The 25,719-nt window shown below is 46.6% G+C and overlaps 1 protein-coding gene across 1 annotated transcript in view; it reads right to left on the bottom strand.

Moving 5' to 3' along the window:
- The window catches only part of CACNA2D3 (calcium voltage-gated channel auxiliary subunit alpha2delta 3), a 1,201,789-nt gene that overhangs the window by 83,735 nt on the left and 1,092,335 nt on the right, over positions 1-25,719 (bottom strand). Inside the window, exon 30 of the mRNA XM_056524384.1 lies at positions 24,293-24,355. Coding sequence (XP_056380359.1) covers positions 24,293-24,355 — 63 coding nt within the window. The remainder of the gene's footprint in view (positions 1-24,292; positions 24,356-25,719) is intronic.

The raw sequence follows: 25,719 nt of genomic DNA, 5'->3' as shown, positions 1-25,719 counted from the left end.
TGCGATCCGCGTGGCGGGACGCGCCCGCCTGCGGGTCGCATCCCAGTCCTCTCGCCTGCCCCGTTCCCCTGCTGTCATGTCTCAGCGCGCGCGGCCCCACTTTCTAGGGCGTGCGCGCGCCGGCTCTCTGAAATTTAAAGGGCCAGTGCATCACTAATTGGTGCCTGGCCCAATCAGTGCTAATCAGTCCCTAACATATAAAAACCCACTTCCCCTTCCTGTCCTTGCCGGGCCTTGTTGCCTAGTGCCCTGAGAAACTGTTCTGTGTGTTCCCAAGCCTATGTATCCAGACCCTTGCCGTTGCCCCTGACTACGAACCTTTGCCGCGTGCCTTGACCTTTTGCTACGTCCAACCTTGCCTTCGCCTTGTCCTTGTGTACTACGCCTATCTCAGCTGTTAGTGAGGTTGAGTCGCTATCGGGGAATACGACCTGGGAGTTACCGCTGCAGCAAGTCCATCCTGCCTTGCGGCGGGCTCTGGTGAAAACCAGTAACTTCTTAGAACCGGTCCCCTGGTACGGCCCACGCCATCGCCTCACTAACAGAGGATCCACTACCCACTTCCAGTCCGGTCCCTGACAGTAGATCCGGCCATGGATCCCACTGAGGTACCACTGCCAAGCCTTGCTGACCTCACCACCGTGATCTCCCAGCAGTCCCAGCAGATCACTCAACAAGGACAGCACCTGTCACAGTTGACTGTTATGTTCCAGCAGCTTCTACCTCCACAGCAGCAACCATCTCCTCCGCCAGCTCCAGCATCTCCTCCACAGCGAGATGCCGCCTCCACGCCCAGAATCCGCCTGTCTCTACCTGACAAGTTTGATGGGGATTCTAAGCTCTGCCGTGGGTTCCTGACCCAGTGTTCACTGCACCTGGAGATCATGTCGGACCATTTTCCCGTGGCATTCGTGGTCAGTCTGCTATCTGGAAAGGCCTTGTCCTGGGCCACACCGCTTTGGGACTGCAACGATCCTGCTACTGCTACCATCCAGTCCTTCTTCAGCGAACTACGCAGTGTCTTTGAGGAACCTGCCAGTGCCTCTTCCGCTGAAACAGCACTGCTAAACCTCGTCCAAGGAGACTCTACAGTGGGCGAATATGCCGTACTCTGTCCTCTGCGTTGGCCTGGAATAATGAGGCTCTCTGCGCGACCTTCAAGAAAGGTTTATCCAGCCACATCAAGGATTGTCTGGCCGCACGAGAGATACCGTATTTATCGGGGTATACCACGCACCGGCCTATAACACGCACCCTCATTTTACTAAGGATATATGGGTAAAAAAAGTTTTTTACCCAAATATCCTTGATAAAATGAGGGTGCGTGTGTGTGCACGCGTACACCCGTTACACTGTGGGAGAGAGGCCATCGCTGCCCGCTTCTCTCCCCCTGCCTTTCCTGGGGTCTAGAGCCCTGCTGCCTGGCTGTCTGCGCTGCGCAGCGCAATGACGAGTGATGTCATTGTGTCTCGCAGCGCATAGCAACGACGCAGGGGACGCACACCAGAGGCCTGAAGCAGCGCGGACCCGACCCCGGCAACAGGTAATTATACAACCGGGGATGGGGAGGCAACGGGGCAGCGGCGCCGGCAATGGGTGCCGCTGCCCCTTCTGTCCCCCTGGCTATCAGTGCCGCTTCTCTCCCCCTGGCTATCAGCACCGCTGCCCCATTGCCGGCGCCGCTTCTTTCCCCCTGGCTATCAGCGCCGGCAATGGGGCAGCGGCATCGATAGCCAGGGGGAGAGAAGGGCCGGCAGCAGGGCTCTAGACCCCAGGACAGGCAGGGGCAGAGAAGCCGGCAGTCTCTGAACCCCAGCACAGGCAGGGGCAGAGAAGCCGGCAGCGACGGCAGGTCTCTGCACCTGCAAAGCCGCTGCAGTTCATTGATTTAAAGCGCCCGCTTTAAATCATTGAACTGCAGCTGCTTATCGGCGTATAACATGCAGATAGACTTTAGGCTAAAAAATTTTGTCTGAAAAGTGCGTGTTATATGCCGATAAATATGGTACCTTCTTCCCTGTCTGATCTCATTCATTTGGCTACCCGCATTGATATGCGCTACATTGAAAGACGCCAGGAGCTTCGCCAGGAAAAAGATCTTGTTCGCACCAGGCGTAATCCGCGCCTGGCTCCTCTCTTTCAGCATCCTTTGCAATCTGTTACTGTGCCTTCCGCCGAGGAGGCCATGCAAGTGGACCGGTCTCGCCTGACCCAACAAGAGAGGACTCGCCGTAGGAAAGAGAACTTGTGTCTATACTGTGCGAGCTCTGAGCATTTCTTAAATGACTAGGTGTGAATTCTTCCTCTCCACATATTACTATTCCAGTACGGATTTCCTTGCCCACTAAGTCCTCCTTCTCTGCTGTGACCTTTCTGGACTCTGGTTCAGCAGGAAATTTCATCGAGGCCTCACTCATCAACAAGTGCAATATTCCTGTTACCCGTCTCGTCAAACCTCTCTTCATTGCCTCAGTGAATGGAGAGAGACTGGTCTGCACCATGCGTTATCGCACTGAACCCCTGCTCATGAACATTGGAGTTCACCATCTTGAAAATATAGAATTTTTCGTATTGCCCAATTGTACTTCAGAAATTCTTCTTGGCTTGCCCTTGCTCCAGCGTCACGCACCTATCCTCGACTGGGCCACTGGGGACGTTAAGAGTTGGAGACCTTCCTGCCACAAGCGATGTCTTAAGTCGGTTCCTCAATCAAGTCTCCATCGCTCCTCCATTGCCAGGTCTTCCTAAGGCCTATCAGGACTATTCTGACGTCTTTTGTAAAAAGCAAGCAGAGGTCTTACCTCCACATAGACCCTATGACTGCCCTATCGATTTGCTCCCTGATACCACACCGCCCCGTGGTAGGATTTACCCACTTTCTGACCCGGAAACACAAGCCATGACAGAGTGCATTCAGGAAAACCTCAAAAGAGGTTTTATCCGGAAATCTTCTTCTCCAGCCGGAGCTGGATTTTTCTTCGTTGCCAAAAAAAGATGGATCTCTATGCCCCTGTATTGACTACCGCGGTCTTAATATAATTACAGTAAAAAATCGCTATCCTCTGCCTCTCATCTCCGAACCCTTTGACTGACTGCGGGGAGCTAAGATTTTCACCAAACTTGATCTAAGGGGCGCATATAACCTCATCCGTATTTGTGCAGGTGATGAATGGAAAACCGCCTTCAATACTAGAGATGGTCACTTTGAATACCTTGTCATGCCCTTTGGACTTTGCAACGCCCCAGCAGTCTTTCAGGACTTTGTTAATGAAATTTTTCGGGACATGCTGTATTCCTGTGTGGTAGTCTACCTTGATGACATCCTAATTTTTTCCTCCAACCTAGAGGAACATCGCCTTCATGTCCGTCAAGTGCTTCAGCGACTACATCAAAATCATCTTTACGCCAAAATTGAGAAATGTATTTGAACGCAGCAGTCTCCCCTTCCTGGAATACATTGTGTCCGGTCAAGGTCTTCAAATGGACCCTCATAAGCTATCGGCGGTAGTAGATTGGCCTCGTCCCACTGGCCTACGAGCTATTCAAAGATTTCTCGGATTTGCAAATTATCATCGTCAATTTATTCCCCACTTCTCCACCATCATTGCTCCTATTGTAGCACTGACTAAGAAAAATGCTAATCCGAAATTCTGGCCACCACAGGCGGAGGAAGCCTTTAACCACCTCAAAGCCGCCTTCTGCTCTGCTCCAGTCTTGTCCAGAACAGATCCTCTAAAGCCCTTCTTCCTCAAGGTTGACGCCTCCTCAGTTGGAGCCGGAGCGGTTCTCCTACAAAAATCCGCTAAAGGAAAAAATATCATTTGCAGATTTTTCTCCAAAACCTTTTCTCCTCCTGAAAAAAACTATTCCATAGGAGACCATGAACTATTGGCTATTAAGTTGGCACTTGAGGAGTGGAGACATCTTCTGGAAGGATCCCTTCATCCCATCACCATCTATACAGATCACAAAAATGTGTCTTATCTTCAATCTGCCCAGCGACTAAATCCTCGCCAGGCTAGATGGTCATTGTTTTTTGCCCGTTTTCAACTTTCAAATCCATTTTCGCCCCACAGACAATAATGTCAGGGCTGATGCTCTATCACGTACCACCGATGCCTCAGAAGCCGAGACCCTTCCTCAGCACATCATCCCCCCTGAGTGTCTGATCTCTTCTGCTCCTGCTTCTTTGGTGTCTATCCCTCCAGGAAAAACTTCTGTTCCTCCATGTTTTCGCCTCCGGATACTCAAATGGGGCCATTCCTCCCTTCTGGCTGGTCATGCTGGAATCAAAAAATCTATACAGTTGATAGACAGACACTATTGGTGGTCCTCCCTGGAAAAGGATGTGACCGGTTTCGTACGAGCCTGTACAGTGTGTGCATGTGACAAGACCCCACGCCAGAAGCCTGCAGGTCTTCTCCTTCCTCTGCTGGTGCCTGAACAGTCTTGGTCCCACATAGCCATGGACTTCATCACTGACTTTCCTTTATCCCATGGCAACACTGTCATCTGGGTGGTCGTTGATCGTTTTTCCAAAATGGCTCATTTTATTCCGCTACCTGGCCTTCCTTCTGCGCCACAGTTGGCGAAGCTATTTTTTCTGCAGATTTTTCATCTTCAGGGGCTTCCCACGCATATCGTCTCGGATAGAGGCATTCAATTTGTGTCAAAATTTTGGAGAGCTCTCTGTAATCAATTAAAGATCAAATAAAATTTCTCTCCCTCCTATCACCCCCAATCCAATGGACAAGTGGAAAGAGTGAACCAGATTCTTGGTGACTCCCGCCAAGATGATTGGGTCGACCTTCTGCCCTGGGCTGAATTCTCGTACAATTTAAAAAATTCTGAATCTTCCACCAAATCTCCATTTTTTGTGGTGTACGGTCGTCACCCGCTGCCCCCCCCCCCCCCCTCTCTCCCCATTCCCACTTCTTCTGGAGTTCCTGCCGTGGATGAATTAACCCGGGACTTCTCCTCTATCTGGAAGGAAACTCATAAGTCGCTCTTACTGGCCTCTTCTCGTATGAAGAGACATGCGGATAAAAAGAGAAGAACTCCTCCTGTCTTTGTCCCTGGTGACAAAGTGTGGCTCTCTGCCAAATACATACGGTTTCATGTCCCTAGCTACAAGTTGGGTCCTCGTTACCTCAGGCCATTTAAAATCAAAAACCAAATCAATTCTGTCTCCTACAAGCTCAGCCTTCCTTCTTCTCTTCGTATTCCTAACTCTTCTCAAACCTCTTATACTTAACCGTTATTCTCCCAAGGTCACTGTTCCTGCTCCTGTTTCTGGCTCCTCTGATGTCTTCTCTGTCAAAGAGATCCTCGCCTCCAAGATCGTCCGAGGTAAAAGATTTTGTCTAATTGATTGGGAGAATTGTGGTCCAGAAGAGAGGTCCTGGGAACCTGAGGCCAACATTCTGGACAAAGTGCTTGTCCGCAGATTCCTGGGCTCCAAAAAGAGGGGGAGATTCCCTGGAGCGCTTGAGGCGTTCTTCAGCGTGCAGCGCTCCGGTCAGACCCGCTGACCAGGAGCGCTGCTCTGTTATTACCGGTGGGGATGCGATCCGCGTGGCGGGACGTGCCTGCACGCGGGTCGCTTCCCAGTCCTCTCACCTGCCCCGTTCCCCTGCTGTCATGTCCCGGCGCGCGCCGGCTCTCTGAAATTTAAAGGGCCAGTGCACCACTAATTGGTGCCTGGCCCAATCAGTGCTAATCACTCCCAAACATATAAAAACCCACTTCCCCTTCCTGTCCTTGCCGGATCTTGTTGCCTAGAGCCCTGAGAAAGCGTTCTGTGTGTTCCCAAGCCTGTGTATCCAGACCCTTGCCGTTGCCCCTGACTACGAACCTTTGCCGCCTGCCTTGATCTTTTGCTATGTCCGACCTTGCCTTCACCTTGTCCTTGTGTACTACGCCTATCTCAGCTGTTAGTGAAGTTGAGTCGCTATCGGGGAATACGACCTGGGAGTTACCTCCGCAGCAAGTCCATCCTTCCTTGCGGCGGGCTCTAGTGAAAACCAGTATCTTCTTAGAACTGGTCCCCTGGTACAGCCCACGCCATCGCCTCACTAACACAGAGGATCCACTACCCGCTTCCAGTCCGGTCCCTGACACCCATAGTAGGAGCTCTGTGTTTTTTTTTTTTTTTTTTATTCTGTCAAGTTTCATATGAAAGGGCTGCAGGTTTTTTTGGTGGACAAATGTTTTCAATATGGATGTTATATTCATTGTGTGGACTAGCTGGATACAGAAGTGATAAAAACAAGGTGACACATTACAGCTCCAGTTTTACTCAGACTCTTTCCTCTTAATTTTTTCAAAATCTGTGGTAGTTTGTGACATGCCACTGGGAGAGGGGCCATAATGAATGATGTTTTCCCTCTCTTTTGCATCAGGAGGTTGAGCCTAGCACAGACAGAGAGACAGAGGTTCTAAGAGATTTCTAACCATGGGTAATAAAGAGGAGGGTAGGTTGATAATGTAGAATATAAGGGTGGGGGGGGGGGGGGTAGAGACAAATTGAAAAGGTTATATTTGACAGATTAAAAAATTACTTACCAGCAATAATTTGTTTAACTGAGACCCATCTAACAAAAGACAGTACAATTAATTTAGAAGAGATGTGCTAAATTAGAATTTCATTCCACACTGTCTTCCTACTCCTCCGGAGTGTCAGTTTAAATACATGAAAAGATAAAAATACATATTTATTCTTCGCTCTGTGATTAAAAGGGGAGATTTTTTTTTTGTATGCCAATTGGGAGAATAAGGATGTAATTCACTTTTAAGGTGCTACAGAAATTGGTTGAATTTTTGGGCGACAAAATTACAAAGAATTATTTGTAATGGGTGACTTTAACTGTGTAATGGATATGGAGAGAGATCAGCAAAGTAAAACCTGGAGTAAAAGTGGATCTCGTCTGGCCAAATTTTGTGAGGAGTTAGGATGGAGGGACGTCTGGAGATGTAAATATCTGGAAAGAGATGTGTTTTCGTGTTATAGTACATCACACGACACAGCAACAAGAATTGACGTGATACTGGTAAATGACAATGCACTACAAGGAATTAACTATATGGGTTATGAACCTAGGGGAGTGTCTGATCATGCAATGATGCTGTGTCGGTTGAATATAGGGGACACACAGATGAGGAAACACAGGAAAATGAATATTAACCCTTACTGGTTTGAGAAGAGGTCACAAAAGGTGTTGAGGAGGAAATAAGGAATTTTTGGCAACAAATAAAGAATCTAAGAATTTATATATTGTCTGGAATACTCTAAAAGCGCCCCTAAGAGGAATTTAATATAGAAACATCTCTAGATTCAGGAAAAAGAGAAAAAAGAGGAAGCATATTTAATTGGGAAGATCAAAAACCTGGAAGGGGAATACACTAAGAAAAGGGGTAAGGAGGTAGGGGAAGAGCTATTGAAGGCCCAAAATCAATATTCAATCAATAGTGTGGTACTTTAAATGGATGATCGGATCGCCTGCAGCGCTGCCGCAGGGATTCGATCATCCATAATGGCTGACGGAGGTCCCCTCACCTGCCTCCGGCCATCTCCTGGGGTCTTTTGCTTTGGTCTGAGATCAAACAGACCAAAGCAGAAGATCACTGATAACACTGATCAGTGCTCTGCCCTATGCATAGCACTGAACAGTATTAATAATCAAATGATGCTATAAATAGTCCCCTATGGGGACTATTAAAGTGTAAAAAAAAGAAAAAAAAGAAAAAGTGAAAAAATTTGAAAAATCCCCTCCCCCAATAAAAACGTAAATCATTAGTTTTTCCCATTTTACCTTAAAAATATAAGTAATAAAAACATATTTGGTATCACCGCGTGTGTAAAATTTCGAACTATCAAAATATATTGTTAATTATCCCGTACGGTGAATGGCGTAAACGGAAAAAAATGTTAAAGTCCAAAACCGCTGCATTTTTGGGACATTATTGTTACGCCGAGCGCTCCGGGTCCCCGCTCCTCCCCGGAGCGCTCGCTACACTCCTCTCACTGCAGCGCTCCGGTCGGTTCCACGGACCCGGGGCGCTGCGATACCGCCTCTGGCCGGGATGCGATTCGCGATGCGGGTAGCGCCCGCTCGCGATGCGCACCCCGGCTCCCGTACCTGACTCGCTCTCCGTCAGTTCTGTCCCGGCGCGCGCGGCCCCGCTCCCTAGGGCGCGCGCGCGCCGGGTCTTTGCGATTTAAAGGGCCACTGCGCCGCTGATTGGCGCAGTGGTTCCAATTAGTGTTTACACCTGTGCACTTCCCTATATCACCTCACTTCCCCTTCACTCCCTCGCCGGATCTTGTTGCCTTAGTGCCAGTGAAAGCGTTTCCTTGTGTGTTCCTAGCCTGTGTTCCAGACCTCCTGCCGTTGCCCCTGACTACGATCCTTGCTGCCTGCCCCGACCTTCTGCTACGTCCGACCTTGCTTCTGTCTACTCCCTTGTACCGCGCCTATCTTCAGCAGCCAGAGAGGTTGAGCCGTTGCTAGGGGATACGACCTGGTCACTACCGCCGCAGCAAGACCATCCCGCTTTGCGGCGGGCTCTGGTGAAAACCAGTAGTGACTTAGAACCGATCCTCTAGCACGGTCCACGCCAATCCCTCTCTGGCACAGAGGATCCACTACCTGCCAGCCGGCATCGTGACAGTAGATCCGGCCATGGATCCCGCTGAACTTCCTCTGCCAGTTGTCGCTGACCTCACCACGGTGGTCGCCCAGCAGTCACAACAGATTGCGCAACAAGGCCAACAGCTGTCTCAACTGACTGTTATGCTACAACAGTTACTACCACAGCTCCAGCAACCATCTCCTCCGCCAGCTCCTGTACCTCCTCCGCAGCGAGTGGCCGCTTCTGGACTACGACTATCCTTGCCGGATAAATTTGATGGGGACTCTAAGCTTTGCCGTGGCTTCCTTTCCCAATGTTCATTACACTTGGAGATGATGTCGGACCAGTTCCCCACTGAAAGGTCTAAGGTGGCTTTCGTAGTCAGCCTGCTGTCTGGAAAAGCCCTGGCTTGGGCCACACCGCTCTGGGACCGCAATAACCCCGTCACTGCCTCTGTACACTCCTTCTTCTCGGAGATTCGAAGTGTCTTTGAGGAACCTGCCCGAGCCTCTTCTGCTGAGACTGCCCTGTTGAACCTGGTCCAGGGTAATTCTTCCGTTGGCGAGTATGCCGTACAATTCCGTACTCTTGCTTCTGAGTTATCCTGGAACAATGAGGCCCTCTGCGCGACCTTTAAAAAAGGCCTATCCAGCAACATTAAAGATGTTCTGGCCGCACGAGAAATGCCTGCTAATCTTCATGAACTTATTCACCTAGCCACTCGCATTGACATGCGTTTTTCCGAAAGGCGTCAGGAGCTCCGCCAAGATATGGACTCTGTTCGCACGAGGCGTTTCTTCTCCTCGGCTCCTCTCTCCTCTGGTTCCCTGCAATCTGTTCCTGTGCCTCCCGCCGTGGAGGCTATGCAGGTCGACCGGTCTCGCCTGACATCTCAAGAGAGGACACGACGCCGCATGGAGAACCTCTGCCTGTACTGTGCTAGTACCGAACACTTCCTGAGGGATTGTCCTATCCGCCCTCCCCGCCTGGAAAGACGTACCCTGACTCCGCACAAAGGTGAGACAATCCTTGATGTCCACTCTGCTTCTCCACGTCTTACTGTGCCTGTGCGGATGTCTGCCTCTGCCTTCTCCTTCTCTTCTGTGGCCTTCTTGGACTCTGGATCTGCAGGAAATTTTATTTTGGCCTCTCTCGTCAACAGGTTCAACATCCCAGTGACCAGTCTCACCAGACCCCTTTACATCAATTGTATAAACAATGAAAGATTGGACTGTTCCATACGTTTCCGCACGGAGCCCCTTCTAATGAGCATCGGATCTCATCACGAGAGGATTGAACTTTTGGTCCTCCCCAATTGCACCTCGGAAATTCTCCTTGGACTTCCCTGGCTTCAACTTCATTCCCCAACCCTGGATTGGTCCACTGGGGAGATCAAGAGTTGGGGGCCCTCTTGTTCCAAGGACTGTCTAAAACCGGTTCCCAGTAACCCTTGCCGTAACTCTGTACTTCCTCCAGTAACCGGTCTCCCTAAGGCCTATATGGACTTCGCGGATGTTTTCTGCAAAAAACAAGCGGAGACTCTACCTCCTCACAGGCCTTATGATTGTCCTATCGACCTCCTCCCGGGCACTACTCCACCCCGGGGCAGAATTTATCCTCTCTCTGCCCCAGAGACTCTTGCCATGTCTGAATACGTCCAGGAGAATCTAAAAAAGGGCTTTATCCGTAAATCCTCCTCTCCTGCCGGAGCCGGATTTTTCTTTGTGTCCAAAAAAGATGGCTCTCTACGTCCTTGCATTGACTACCGCGGACTTAATAAAATCACGGTTAAGAACCGCTACCCCTTACCCCTCATCTCTGAACTCTTTGATCGCCTCCAAGGTGCCCACATCTTTACTAAATTGGACTTAAGAGGCGCCTATAACCTCATCCGCATCAGAGAGGGGGATGAGTGGAAAACAGCATTTAACACCAGAGATGGACACTTTGAGTATCTGGTCATGCCCTTTGGCCTGTGCAACGCCCCTGCTGTCTTCCAGGACTTTGTTAATGAAATTTTTCGTGATCTGTTATACTCCTGTGTTGTTGTATATCTTGATGATATCCTAATTTTTTCGGCCAATCTAGAAGAACACCGCCAGCATGTCCGTATGGTTCTTCAGAGACTTCGTGACAATCAACTCTATGCTAAAATTGAGAAATGTCTGTTTGAATGCCAATCTCTTCCTTTTCTAGGATACTTGGTCTCTGGCCAGGGACTACAAATGGATCCAGATAAACTCTCTGCCGTCTTAGATTGGCCACGCCCCTCCGGACTCCGTGCCATCCAACGTTTTTTGGGGTTCGCCAATTATTACAGGCAATTTATTCCACATTTTTCTACCTTGGGCCGAATTCTCGTATAATTTCAGAATCTCTGAATCTTCCTCCAAATCCCCGTTTTTCGTGGTGTACGGCCGTCACCCTCTTCCCCCCCTCCCTACCCCCTTGCCCTCTGGTCTGCCCGCTGTGGATGAAATTTCTCGTGATCTTTCCATCATATGGAGAGAGACCCAAAATTCTCTCTTACAGGCTTCTTCACGCATGAAGAGATTCGCGGATAAGAAAAGAAGAGCTCCTCCCATTTTTTCCCCTGGAGACAAGGTATGGCTCTCCGCCAAATATGTCCGCTTCCGTGTCCCTAGCTATAAGTTGGGACCACGCTATCTTGGTCCTTTCAAGATTTTGCGCCAGATTAATCCTGTCTCTTACAAACTTCTTCTTCCTCCTTCTCTTCGTATTCCTAATGCCTTTCATGTTTCTCTTCTTAAACCACTTATCATTAACCGTTTCTCTCCCAAATCTGTTCCCCCCACTCCTGTCTCCGGCTCCTCGGACATCTTCTCCGTCAAAGAAATTTTAGCATCTAAAAAGGTCAGAGGGAAAACCTTCTTTTTAGTGGATTGGGAGGGTTGTGGTCCAGAAGAGAGGTCCTGGGAACCTGAGGACAATATCCTGGACAAAAGTCTGGTCCTCAGGTTCTCAGGCTCCAAGAAGAGGGGGAGACCCAAGGGGGGGGGTACTGTTACGCCGAGCGCTCCGGGTCCCCGCTCCTCCCTGGAGCGCTCGCTACACTCCTCTCACTGCAGCGCTCCGGTCGGTTCCACGGACCCGGGGCGCTGCGATACCGCCTCTGGCCGGGATGCGATTCGCGATGCGGGTAGCGCCCGCTCGCGATGCGCACCCCGGCTCCCGTACCTGACTCGCTCTCCGTCAGTTCTGTCCCGGCGCGCGCGGCCCCGCTCCCTAGGGCGCGCGCGCGCCGGGTCTTTGCGATTTAAAGGGCCACTGCGCCGCTGATTGGCGCAGTGGTTCCAATTAGTGTTTACACCTGTGCACTTCCCTATATCACCTCACTTCCCCTTCACTCCCTCGCCGGATCTTGTTGCCTTAGTGCCAGTGAAAGCGTTTCCTTGTGTGTTCCTAGCCTGTGTTCCAGACCTCCTGCCGTTGCCCCTGACTACGATCCTTGCTGCCTGCCCCGACCTTCTGCTACGTCCGACCTTGCTTCTGTCTACTCCCTTGTACCGCGCCTATCTTCAGCAGCCAGAGAGGTTGAGCCGTTGCTAGGGGATACGACCTGGTCACTACCGCCGCAGCAAGACCATCCCGCTTTGCGGCGGGCTCTGGTGAAAACCAGTAGTGACTTAGAACCGATCCTCTAGCACGGTCCACGCCAATCCCTCTCTGGCACAGAGGATCCACTACCTGCCAGCCGGCATCGTGACAATTATATTAAAAAAAATATATAAAAAATTAATAAAAAAGTTAAACCTAAGCAAAAGTGGTACCGATAAAAACTACAGATTACGGTGCAAAAAATTTGTACTCATACCGCCCCATATATGGAAAAATTAGAAAGTTATAGGGCAATTTCAAACATGCCTGTCCAATGGGTGTTTGTTTCAATGGGTGGGGTGGCTGATGTGTGAGAGGGAGGAAAATGGCATTGTGGGATTTGCAGTAAAAAAAAAACATAAGTCAAACAGGAAATATAAGTTCACAAAAGCTAGCCACAGTGTTATGGTAATTTGACAACATAGCCATTGAGCCCCAAGTCAAGCGCAGATCCTTCCTAAGCCTGTCCATTACAGTCTGCCAGGTATGTACTAAAATCACCTTATGGTGGATAACCCCTTTAAGGCCAAATGGGCTTGGTCCTTAAGGGGTTAATATAGGATGCTTTTCTGGGGTCAAAAAGAAATTTGTAGAAGGTGGAAAGCCCAATATATGGTTAACAAGTATTACAAGAAACCAGAAGGAGAATATATACAGATATACTGGGTCTTCGGATTGAAAAAAGGCAACATGGTATATGGGAACGCTGAGATGGGAAAAATTGCTCAGGCATACTATCAAAAGCTATACAAATCAGATTAAGAGGGAAATATTACAGCAATAGAAGAGTATTTGGAGGAAATAGATAGTCTCAAAATTAACGAGGAGGAAAAGAAGGCTTTAAATGAGGACGTTAGTCTGGCAGAAATACAGGGAGCTCTTAAATCCTTCTCCTGAAATTCAGCCCCAGGCCCGGATGGGCTAGTTTTTGAAATGTATAAGAAATTTATGGATCCACTGTTACTTTATCTAAAGGAAGTTATTAATGAAACCTTGGTTGTTCCCCTCCATTATTTTAATTCCCCAAAAAGCTAAAGGTTATACTAAGCTTGATGCTTTCTGTCCAATTTCATGTTAAATACAGATTTAAAATTTAGTTTTTAAAAATTTGGGCAAGAAGACTTTCAAGAGTAATGGGAGATATCATTGGAATAAATCAGAAAGGCTTTGTAGGGGGTAGAAGTTTATTTGGAAGTGTTCAAAGGGACTTTTTAAATATATTTATGTTGGGGAGGGGGGCCCCGCACCATTCTGTCGCTTGATGCAAATACAGCGTTTGACAGAGTGGAGTGGGGCTTTCTATTTAAAGTTCTAGAGAAATTTTATTTGTGGGATTTCTTCCTAAAGGGAGTGAAAATGATGTATAGGGCTCCAAGTGAAAAAATTTATATCAATTGGGAGTTTACAGTAAGAGTTCAGCTGGAAAGAAGTACAAGATAGGGGTGTCACATATCCCTGATGCTATTCGCTCTTTTTGTAGAGGCCCTTGCTAGAGCCTTGAAAGATACAGACAAATTTGCTGGTTTTGGGATCAATGGAGAAAAAGAAAAAATATTATTATACGCAGATGATATACTTTTGTTTATAGTAAATCCATCAGAGAAGGTCTCTACAATACTGCAGATGGTAGAAAAATTTGGGCAGTGCTCAGGTTTTAAAATAAATAGGGGGAAATTGTGCTTGTTACCGTTAGAAGAGGAGATTGGCAGTGTGGAAAAAAATGAAAATTTTGAATATCTTGGAATCATAATCTCTTAAAACGTAAGGCAATATGAACGATTAAATCTCAAGTCCCTGGTGGAAAAAATTATATAATAAATCTAAGATTTGGGGGTGGGTTTAGGTTTGGATATGGCAGTTAGGTTTGTTTTAGTTAAATCAGTAATTTTACCTATGTCACTACACTATTTCAGGCAGTCACCAATTTGGATTTATGAGAAATTTTTCAGGGGTCTGGAGAAAAGGATAAATTAACTTATATGGGGGAGAAAACACATAAGGTTAAAGAGTTGTTATATGAATCCACCAATTGTATTGGGTGGACTTGGGCTACCAAATTTTTGTTTTTGGAGGGTGGTAGGTTTAAGAATAAAAAGGGTAAAGAGAATGTGACACTTCCTCCTTCACAGAGTAGTGTGAGAATAGCAGATAGGTTGTAAGGGTAGTTTTTGTTTCACCCCAATTTGGGATAATACTTATTTTCCTCAATTGAAGAAAATCACAAATTATATAGAGTGGGAAAAGAAAGGTGTAAGATTTTTTAAACAAGTTATTGAAGATGGCAAATTGGAGGGTAGGCTGGAAAAGCAAATGAATAAGGTTGTGTGCCAGGCTGGGGGAGGGGTTGGTTATGGGAGGGTTATTACAAATTAGCAATGCTGTATGTAATTTCATGTATATTATATTGTTACGCCTAGCGCTCCGGGTCCCCGCTCCTCCCCGGAGCGCTCACGGCGTCCTTCTCCCTGCAGCTCCCCGGTCAGCGCTGACCGGGAGCGCTGCTCTGCCATGGCCGTTGGGGATGCGATTCGCACAGCGGGACGCGCCCGCTTGCGAGTCGCATCCCAGGTCACTTACCCGTTCCCGTCTCCTGCGGTCATGTGCTGGCGCGCGCGGCTCCGCTCTCTAGGGCGCGCGCGCGCCAGCTCCCTGAGACTTAAAGGGCCAGTGCACCAATGATTGGTGCCTGGCCCAATTAGCTTAATTGGTTCCCACCTGTTCCCTGCTTATATCTAGTCTCCTCCCTTGCACTCCCTTGCCGGATCTTGTTGCCTTAGTGCCAGTGAAAGCGTTCTTTGTGTGTTTATACCCTGTGTACCAGAACTATTGCTATCTCCCCTGACTACGAACCTTGCCGCCTGCCCCCGACCTTCTGCTACGTCCGACTTTGCTTCTGCCTACTCCCTTGTACCTCGCCTATCTTCAGCAGCCAGAGAGGTGCCGTTGCTAGTGGATACGACCTGGTCACTACCGCCGCAGCAAGACCATCCCGCTTTGCGGCGGGCTCTGGTGAAAACCAGTAGTGTCTTAGAACCGGTCCACTAGCACGGTCCTCGCCATCCCTCTCTGGCACAGAGGATCCACCTCCTGCCAGCCGGCATCGTGACAGTAGATCCGGCCATGGATCCCGCTGAAGTTCCTCTGCCTGTTGTCGCCGACCTCCCCACACTGGTCGCCCAGCAAGCCCGACAGATTGCCCAACAAGATCACCAGCTGTCGTACTTGACCACCATGACTCAGCAACTCCAGTCGCAGCTACAGCAGATTCAGTCTCAGCTACAGCAGCAGCAACCATCTCCTCCGCCAGCTCCTGCACCTCTTCCGCAGCGAGTGGCCACTCCTAGCCTCCGCCTGTCTTTGCCGGACAAATTTAATGGGGACTCTAAGTTTTGCCGTGGCTTCCTTTCCCAATGTTCCCTGCATCTGGAGATGATGTCGGATCAGTTTCCTACTGAAAGGTCTAAGGTGGCTTTCGTAGTCAGCCTTCTGTCTGGAAAAGCCCTGTCATGGGCCACACCGCTCTGGGACCGCGATGACCCTGTCACTGCCTCTGTACACTCCTTCTTCTCGGAAATTCGAAGTGTCTTTGAGGAACCTGCCCGAGCCTCTTCTGCTGAGACTGCCCTGCTGAACCTGGTCCAGGGTAATTCCTCCGTTGGCGAGTACGCCATACAATTCCGTACTCTTGCTTCTGAACTATCCTGGAATAATGAGGCTCTCTGCGCGACCTTTAAAAAAGGCCTATCCAGCAACATTAAGGATGTTCTGGCCGCACGAGAGACTCCTGCTAACCTGCATGAACTCATTCATCTAGCCACTCGCATTGACATGCGTTTTTCTGAGAGGCATCAAGAGCTCCGCCAGGAAAAGGACTTAGATCTCTGGACACCTCTCCCACAGTCTCCACTGCAATCTGCGCCTAGGCCTCCCGCCGAGGAGGCCATGCAAGTGGATCGGTCTCGCCTGACCCTGGAAGAGAGGAATCGCCGTAAGGAAGAGAATCTTTGTTTGTACTGTGCCAGTACTGAACATTTTCTGGTGGATTGCCCAATCCGTCCTCCACGTCTGGGAAACGCACGCTCGCACTCAGCTCTCGTGGGTGTGGCGTCTCTTGATGCCAAGTCGGCTTCTCCACGTCTCACGGTACCTGTTCGGATTTCCACTTCAGCCAGCTCTCCCCTCTCAGCCGTGGCCTGCCTGGACTCTGGAGCTTCTGGGAATTTTATTTGGGACTCCTTTGTGAATAAATTCCGGATTCCGGTGACCCGTCTTGTCAAGCCACTCCACATTTCCGCGGTCAACGGAGCCAGGGTGGACTGTACCATACGTTTCCGCACGGAGCCCCTTCTTATGAGCATCGGATCTCACCACGAGAGGATTGAACTTTTGGTCCTCCCCAATTGCACCTCGGAAATTCTCCTTGGACTTCCCTGGCTTCAACTTCATTCCCCAACCCTGGATTGGTCCACTGGGGAGATCAAGAGTTGGGGGTCCTCTTGTTCCAAGAACTGTCTAAAACCGGTTCCCAGTAACCCTTGCCGTAACTCTGTGGTTCCTCCTGTATCTGGTCCCCCTAAGGTCATTAAGGACTCTGCCTGCCACAGGAAATGCCCCTCCCCCCCTCCCAGTTCCATCAGGCAAGCTTCTGTGTCCCCTCATGGCCCTCGTCCTGGTGTCACACTGCCCCGTGCCAGGTCCCGCCCTCTGCCCTCTCTCCCCATTCCTACTCCTGCGGTTCTGCCTGCCGTTGAGGAATCCCTCCATCCTTTCCCGGTGTCCTCATCCCAGGGGAGGCAGTTAACCGATAAAGAGAAGGGGAGACCTAAGGGGGGGGGTACTGTTACGCCTAGCGCTCCGGGTCCCCGCTCCTCCCCGGAGCGCTCACGGCGTCCTTCTCCCTGCAGCTCCCCGGTCAGCGCTGACCGGGAGCGCTGCTCTGCCATGGCCGTTGGGGATGCGATTCGCACAGCGGGACGCGCCCGCTTGCGAGTCGCATCCCAGGTCACTTACCCGTTCCCGTCTCCTGCGGTCATGTGCTGGCGCGCGCGGCTCCGCTCTCTAGGGCGCGCGCGCGCCAGCTCCCTGAGACTTAAAGGGCCAGTGCACCAATGATTGGTGCCTGGCCCAATTAGCTTAATTGGTTCCCACCTGTTCCCTGCTTATATCTAGTCTCCTCCCTTGCACTCCCTTGCCGGATCTTGTTGCCTTAGTGCCAGTGAAAGCGTTCTTTGTGTGTTTATACCCTGTGTACCAGAACTATTGCTATCTCCCCTGACTACGAACCTTGCCGCCTGCCCCCGACCTTCTGCTACGTCCGACTTTGCTTCTGCCTACTCCCTTGTACCTCGCCTATCTTCAGCAGCCAGAGAGGTGCCGTTGCTAGTGGATACGACCTGGTCACTACCGCCGCAGCAAGACCATCCCGCTTTGCGGCGGGCTCTGGTGAAAACCAGTAGTGTCTTAGAACCGGTCCACTAGCACGGTCCTCGCCATCCCTCTCTGGCACAGAGGATCCACCTCCTGCCAGCCGGCATCGTGACATATATGTGTTAGCAAAAATACAATTTATTTTAAAATAAAAAAGGGGGGTATTCCGGGGAACACAACTTATCTCCTAGCCACAGTATAGGTTATAAGTGTCTGAATGGGGGGAAGGGGCGAATGCTGGGACTCCCAAGTTTTCCTGTATGGGTTCTATCTCAGCTGATGGTTGGCTGTGGTCCCGGAATACCTCTTTAACCGTTTGCCATCTAAGGATGAGCCGGCTTGTCCTGAGACGGCAAGCGGTGTATGACGCGGGCTCCTGATTTGAGCCTGCACCATACCGGCCAGCCCTCAGTTGATTCCTGTAGCTGGGGGCTGCCATTAATAGCCGACATGCGGCGATTGCCGTGGCTGAGAGCAGAGCACACAGATCAATGTGGTTCTATGTAACCACATTGATCTGTATGAGGAATCTACTGATTCCTCCTAAATGTCCCCTAAGGGGACAAAAAGTGTAAAAAAAAAAAAAAAAAGTTGAATAAAAAGTTTTAAAAAAACACACATTAGCCCCTTCCATATTAAAAGTTTAAATAACCCCCCTTTTCCCAAATTCTATATAAAAATATGTAAACATAATAAAAATAAACATATGTGGTATCACCGCATGCATAAATGTCCGCACTATAAAAATATAATTATTATATTATAATTATAATTAAACCGCACGGTCAATGGTGTACGTGTAAAAACTATTCCAAATCCAAAATTGCATATTTTTAGTTACTTTGTATACCCTAATAAAATGTATAAAAAGCGATTAAAAAGTCCCATCAAAACAAAAATGGTACTGATGTAAACTTCAGATCATGGCACAAAAAATTACCCTCATACATCCCTGTATATGGAAAAATAAAAAAGTTATAGGGTTCAGAAGATGACAATTTTACACAAACTAATTTTGGTGCGTGTAGTTATAATTTTTTTTTAAGTAGTAAAATAAAACTTATATCAATTAGGTATCCTTGTAACTGTATGGACCTACAGAATAAAGATATGGTGTAATTTTTATCAAAAAGTGCACTGGATAGAATCGGGAGCCACCAAAAATTACAAAATGTTTTTTTTTTTTTTTATGCTCACAAATATTTTTTTCTGCTTTCGCCGTAAATTTTGTAGTGAAATGATTATAATGACATAAAAGTACAATTGGTGGCGCAAAAAAAAAGCCCTCATATGGGTCTGTATGTGAAAAATTGAAAGCGTTATGATGCTTAGAAGGTGATGAGGAAAAAATCAAAGTGCCAAAACTTTAAAACCCTGCATCCTTAAGGGGTTAAAGGAAAACTCTGGTCAAATACACCGTGTTATGCCTTATGCTGGGCTGGATAAGGTGATGTTCGACTCTTCCTTAATCCCTTTGCCTGGTCATGCACCACTAAATTTACCACTAAATTGTGAATTAGTTTTGCCTGGAATGTTATTTTAGTATATTTTACATACTACTATCTACATTCAACTTTGCTACATCTGTCTATACTCTATTACATATATCTACAGTTATCTATCTATCTACACACATACTCAGAAGCCGTTCCATTAAAACCATTTGTCTTTACTGTCACGATACAAAACGGATAAAAGTGTCCAATGGTATCTGCCATAAAGACACAAGTTCATGTGAGTTGTAAGTTGCAGCATCCATGGATCAAGCATGTTTTTTCAGCTTATCCAACAGATGCATAATTGGATTGAAATCTGGGGATTTTGGAGGCAGAATCAACACTCAATGTTCTTCCGTCTATTCCTGAAAATTTTTTTGTACTGTGGTCAGAGCATTACCCTCATAAAAGAGGCAAGGAAACTACCATTAGAGAATCCTATTATCACGAAAAAGAGGGACTTGGTCTGTAACAATATTTAGGTAGATGGTACTTGTCAAAGGAACAACCACATATATCAAAACCTAAGTGGACTATTTGGGACTATTTCCCTGAGCATTACACTGCTTCATCTGGCTTACCTCCTTCACATAGTGCATCCTGTTGCTACTCCTTTCCCAGGTCACCTTCTTCATGGTCCAGTCCTGATGCTCACATGACCACTGTAGGAACTTTCCTTGTTGAACAAGGATCAGTATGGACACTGACCAGTCTGCAGAAATGCAGCCCCATACATAGCAAGCTGCCATACCCTCTGTATTGACACCTATCATGTCCATGGTCCAGCATTAAAGTTTTCAACAATTTTTGCTACAGTAACTCTTTTGTGGGATCAGACCAGTCAGATTGACCTTCCATACCTACATGTATTAATGTGACTTGAGGCCCATGAACTGGGTGCTAGTTCACTGGTTGTTGATTCTTTGACCACTTTGGTAGTTACTAACCACTGCATACTTAAAAAATGCTCTGCCATAATTATCCAGCAAACACAACACAATCTGTCTTTTGTAAAAGTCATTTAGATCCATGAACTTAGGGGTGAACTTATGGGGCCCCTGGGCATTAAAGGATGGGACCCCCATGTGTATGCTACACTGCCCCTTGCCTGGTTTTCTGCTTGTAGCACATGAACTTTAAAAACTCATTGTTCCTTTGCCGCCTAGTATATCCCACCCCTTGACAGGTCATCATAGGTTTTAATGTTATGGCTAAATGGTATGTAAGTGTATAAATAAATATAAGAATATGTGCACTCACACATAGATTTTCACACATTTTTCCTTTAAAAAATACACCGTTAAGTGTGTGGATTAAATTATTCATCTAGAATAAGACTAACTACACATTGTAAGAGCAGTTGTTACACAATGGCTATGTGCCCATCAGTTGCACTGGGCTTTAGTTGTCTTACAATTTAATGTTCCTCAGTAAATTTCACTTCTTGATATGATCGGATCTTGTCAAGAATCAGTTATCAGTAATCCTGTCCATGGAATTAGGTCATGTCTAGAGAGAACGTAATCTGTGTCAGTTACTTCCACCTCTGGAGACCGCGCCAGGGACTTGATGATGTCTTATTGTCAAGACAAGTTACCATCTAATAACAAGACCTCCGAAAATCTGTCACTAGATGGAGAGCAGCAAAAAAATCATAATAAAACTGTCACAAGGATAACCCAATTAAATATATTAAATAAAATATGGGTCTCTCCTTTCTCTCCTTCTCTCTCTTCCCCTCATCTATTTATCTATCTGTCTGTCTGTCTGTCTGTTTATCTCTCCACAAGTACAGAATACAAATCAGGGGTTTACACTACTGAGGTAGAGCCAAAATAAATAACATACTGAATGAATAAAATCCCTATACACTAACTAAAAAATACAACCATACAGTGACTGAATAATATCAACATTCATTGACTAGATAATACTACTATACAGTGGCTGAATAATTGCCAACATACACTAACTGACTAATACCACCATACAGTTGAAGTATCCTTGTACCCATCTACCAGCTGCTACAGTCTATAGGTTGTAATGTGGCTGCAGAATGGATCAAGATAGCTAAATTCTCTTCGGTTATCTTGAGTCCAATTTTCCTAATGTATCACATTGTTTTCTCACTGCAACACAGATGAATACACTGAGGAAATAGGATTTGCAAGAGTTAAAGAGAACCTGTCCCCTGTTCCATACTGCCTAAACCACAGGCAGCATAGAACAGATATAGGCAGCGAGATACCGAGATACTATGATTACTCAAGAAATCATAGTTTTAAAAAGCCACCAGGAAATGGGTAAGTAGTCGTGGGGAAGGGGGGCATAACTTTAAGTGGGGAGCAATCTGTTAGAACTACCCCAATGACTTCTAAGGTGGCTTTTTAAAATTATGCTTTCTCTGAAATGCTTGAGTAAATCATGGTGTGTTGGTATCCCACTGCCTGTACCTGTTCTATGCTGCTCATGGTTTGGGCAGAATATACTAATTAAGGGTAATCCTTTGATGTTATTTGTACTGCCACCAGTGGTGAATACATGTAGGGATACATAGGGTTTGGGTCACATGACCATCCTTCAGGAAGGCTTCAGCTAGAAGCCACTGGGATGTTCTGAAGGCATACATGGTTCAGCCAGAGCACAACGACTTGGTGACACAAGACACTGTGTTAGAGGGACTACTACCCTCAGCCCTGAACTACTACGTCTATCTTCCTTGTGGGCACCACACAGTGACTGGATAATTCTGACATACACTGATTGAATGATACCACCATACAGTGACTGAATATTATTTACATACAATGATTGAATAAAACCAATATACACTAACTTAATCATACCACTATACAGTGACTGAATAACAGCGACATACACTAACTGAATAATATGCCAAACCATCACGATATCATGACTGAATATTACTACTATAATGTTGCTAAAGGAAAAGTCAATAAATAGCAACAATACCGCCATACTAAGACTGAAAACAGTATTTCTGTAATTCACACATACCAGCCAGGCAGTCTGCAGATAAACATTATGCTGTAGACTGGTAAATTAATATAGTACTGATCAAAGGTAGAAGAAATTACATTTACAAGGCGAGAGTTACAGGTGAGGCCTTCTCTTTTTTGAATAATTTACTCTCCCTTTTTCTTTCCATCTCACCAAGACCCAGAATTACCTCTGCTGAGTTTGCCACACAGGCATCCTTACTTTTCCAACAAATTCCTACCTGCCATAGCAACTTAAATTTGCCATCCCGCATACCCCTTCTTAACATACGAGTGTTGTCACTCCTAAAACTGTTGCTGAATCCATGAGTGTGCTGCCCAGTGGCGCCACATACAGGACTGCATAAGTAATAACTACAGTAAAGTGTCATATAATAGTAATGTGCTAAAGTCCCAAAAATCAAGGGTGCTATGGAGAGAGTATCCCCTAAATAGTACCATACACACTGTGACCTTGAAACAGTAGCACATACAGTTTTGCTGAAACTAGTGATACACACCGTAACCCACAGTGCCCACCAATATCATACACTGATAGTTGACAGCTGATAGGCTTAGCTTTATGTGTGCTGCCATGAACCATATTGATAGAGATCCCCTCTAAAAGGACCCAAAGTAATTAGCTCAAAACACATAGTGCCACCAAAAAAGCTCCATACAGATGGTGCCTTTTATGTTAGTGCCATATGCTTACTGCCCAATAAAGATAATGGTGGAAATTTATAATTATCTTTGTGCCAAGGTTTTATCCTATTTGTACAAAAATTAGAGACTTTTTGATATTTTTATGCCTACATCACTTTGAAAAAGTGGGCAGAGTTTGGCATAAAAGTGAGCAGGGCCACCAAGGGATGCTGGGTAGGCTGCTGTCAAAAAAGACCAGTAGCATATGTAGCAAGTTGTAGCTCAGGGAGTAGACAGCTCCCCTACATTGCCAACATTCAAGAGATAAAGAAGTGGGAGGCGGGAACCAATTCAAATAAATGTATAATCTCTACTTGTGCTGTTTTCTACTAAACACTGCCCTTAGTGCTGGACCTCCAGGGCAACATGTATAGTCCTGCACCATTTTAAAAGGGTCATATCAGTTGGTCTCCTGAGACCAGAGCAAACAATGTTTTTTTACTTACCGTATATACTCGAGTATAAGCCGAGTTTTTAGGCACGATTTTTTGTGCTGAAAATGCCCCCCTCGGCCTATACTCGATTGAACTCTCATGCTGCAGGGACCATCCGGGGGCGGGGGGGGGGGGATGGTTAGTCATTCTGGGCTGTCCTTTTTAACCGGGCGCCCTCTTCTCCTCTCTGGGCCCGGCCCCGGACTAGTGACATTCACCCTTCCTTCCCACCGAGGGGAGGTGAGTAGAAAACTAAAGGGGGGGGGGGGGGGTCTGGATGATGAGGAAGGTCGGAGTGGTCATCAACCTGCGGACCTCCAGAGGTTTCAAAACTACAACTCCCAGCATGTCTGGACAGCCGATGGCTGTCCGGGCATGCTGGGAGTTGTAGTTTTGCAACAACTGGAGGTCCGCAGGTTGAAGACCACTGATGAAGGGATTGACAGGCGGTGATGATGAAGGGGGTCTGGATGATGACGAAGGCTGCAGTGGTCTTACACCTGCGGACCTCCAGAGGTTTCAAAACTGCAACTCGCAGCATGTCCGGACAGCCGATGACTGTCCGGGCATGCTGGGAGTTGTCGTTTTGCAACATCTGGAGGTCCGCAGGTTGAAGACCACTGATGAAGGGATTGACAGGCGGTGATGATGAAGGGGGGGGTGATGACGGGGGTCTGGATGATGACGGGAGTCTGGATGATGACATGGGGGGGGATGATGTATTTCCCACCCTAGGCTTATAGTCGAGTCAATAACTTTTCCTGTGTTTTTGGGGTGAAATTAGGGGCCCCGGCTTATATTCGGGTCGGCTTATACTCGAGTATATACGGTATGTAAGTTGACATCTGATAAAAGTGTAGAATTTCATGGTGGCCATTGAGATAGCAGCTCTGGCTAATAAAGGCAGTTTCCAGGCAGCTTAAACAAACAAAATCTAGTATGTAGTTATTCTAGTTAATGGTTAGTAAATCTGATATCTTACCTGTCTGTAATCTTCAGAGACCAAGATGAAGCCATTGTTGTCAATGAGATAACAGTTTAAAACCTAAAAGAAAAAATTTGGAAGAAAACATAGTACATTAGTTTAATGCACTTACAACACAAACAAAGCTCAGGAGCAGGTCAGTGGTGGACCTCCAACTCATCTATGTTTAAGGGGGTGCCCTGTCACTATGTTCATTTTTGGCAAAATAAAATCTAATTTGAAAAAAAAGGGGGTGCCCATTTTGTATAATTTACAAATACAAGAAAAGAAGATACACTAAAAAGGCACACACCACAATTAAAAATACAATATGACAATCTTTATTGACATATATAGGCCAGACGTACATTTAAAAACACTTAAAAAGGTTCTGCCTAAACCAACAACCACAACAAGGGGTCCCTAAAGGAGCACTCCCAGGACACCTGGCCGAGCAGTAACACAATTCTTTCCGATGTAGCAAAGTTATAAATACTGTACTTAACCCCTTAAGGACCAGGGGTTTTTCCGTTTTTGCACTTTCATTTTTTCCTGATTACCTTTAAAAAATCATAACTTTTGCAATTTGGCACATAAAAATCCATCTGATGGTTTATTTTTTGCGCCACCAATTCTACTTTGCATTGATATCAGTCATTTTACCCAAAAATCTATGGCGAAATGGAAAAAAATAATAATTGTGAGACAAATTTTTTAAAAAAAACAGCATTTTGTAACTTTTGGGGGCTTCTGTTTCTACGCAGTACATTTTTCGGTAAAAATGACAAATTCTCTTTATTCTGTACGTCCATATGATTAAAATGATACCCTACTTATATAGGTTTGATTTTGTCGTACTTCTGAAAAAAATCATAACTACATGCAGGAAAATGTATACGTTTAAAATTGTCATCTTCTGACCTCTATAACTTTTTTTATTTTTCCGCATACAGGGCGGTATGAGAGCTCATTTTTTGCGCCGTGATCTGAAATTTTTAGTGGTACCATTTTTGTATTGATCGGACTTGATGATCGCTTTTTATTCATTTTTTTCATGATATAAAAAGTGACCAAAAGTACACAATTTTTTGACTTTGGAATTTTTTTGTGAGTACGCCATTGACCGTGCGGTTTAATTAATGATATATTTTTATAATTCGGACATTTCCACATGCAGCGATACCACATATGTTTATTTTTTTTTTATTTACACAGTTTTTTTTTTTTTTTTTTTAAATGGGAAAAGGGGGGTGATTCAAACTTTTATTACGGGAGGGGTTAAATGATCTTTATTCACTTTTTTTCACTTTTTTTTTTTTGCAATGTTATAGCTCCATATAACACTGCACACACTGATCTTTTACATTGATCACTGGTTTCTCATAGGAAACCATTGAACAATGATACTGCCGCTTGACTGCTCATGCCTGGATCTCAGGCACTGA

Source organism: Hyla sarda, chromosome 6 (assembly GCF_029499605.1).
Source record: "Hyla sarda isolate aHylSar1 chromosome 6, aHylSar1.hap1, whole genome shotgun sequence".
NCBI lineage: Eukaryota > Metazoa > Chordata > Amphibia > Anura > Hylidae > Hyla > Hyla sarda.
This window is presented reverse-complemented; position numbering and strand designations above follow the sequence as displayed.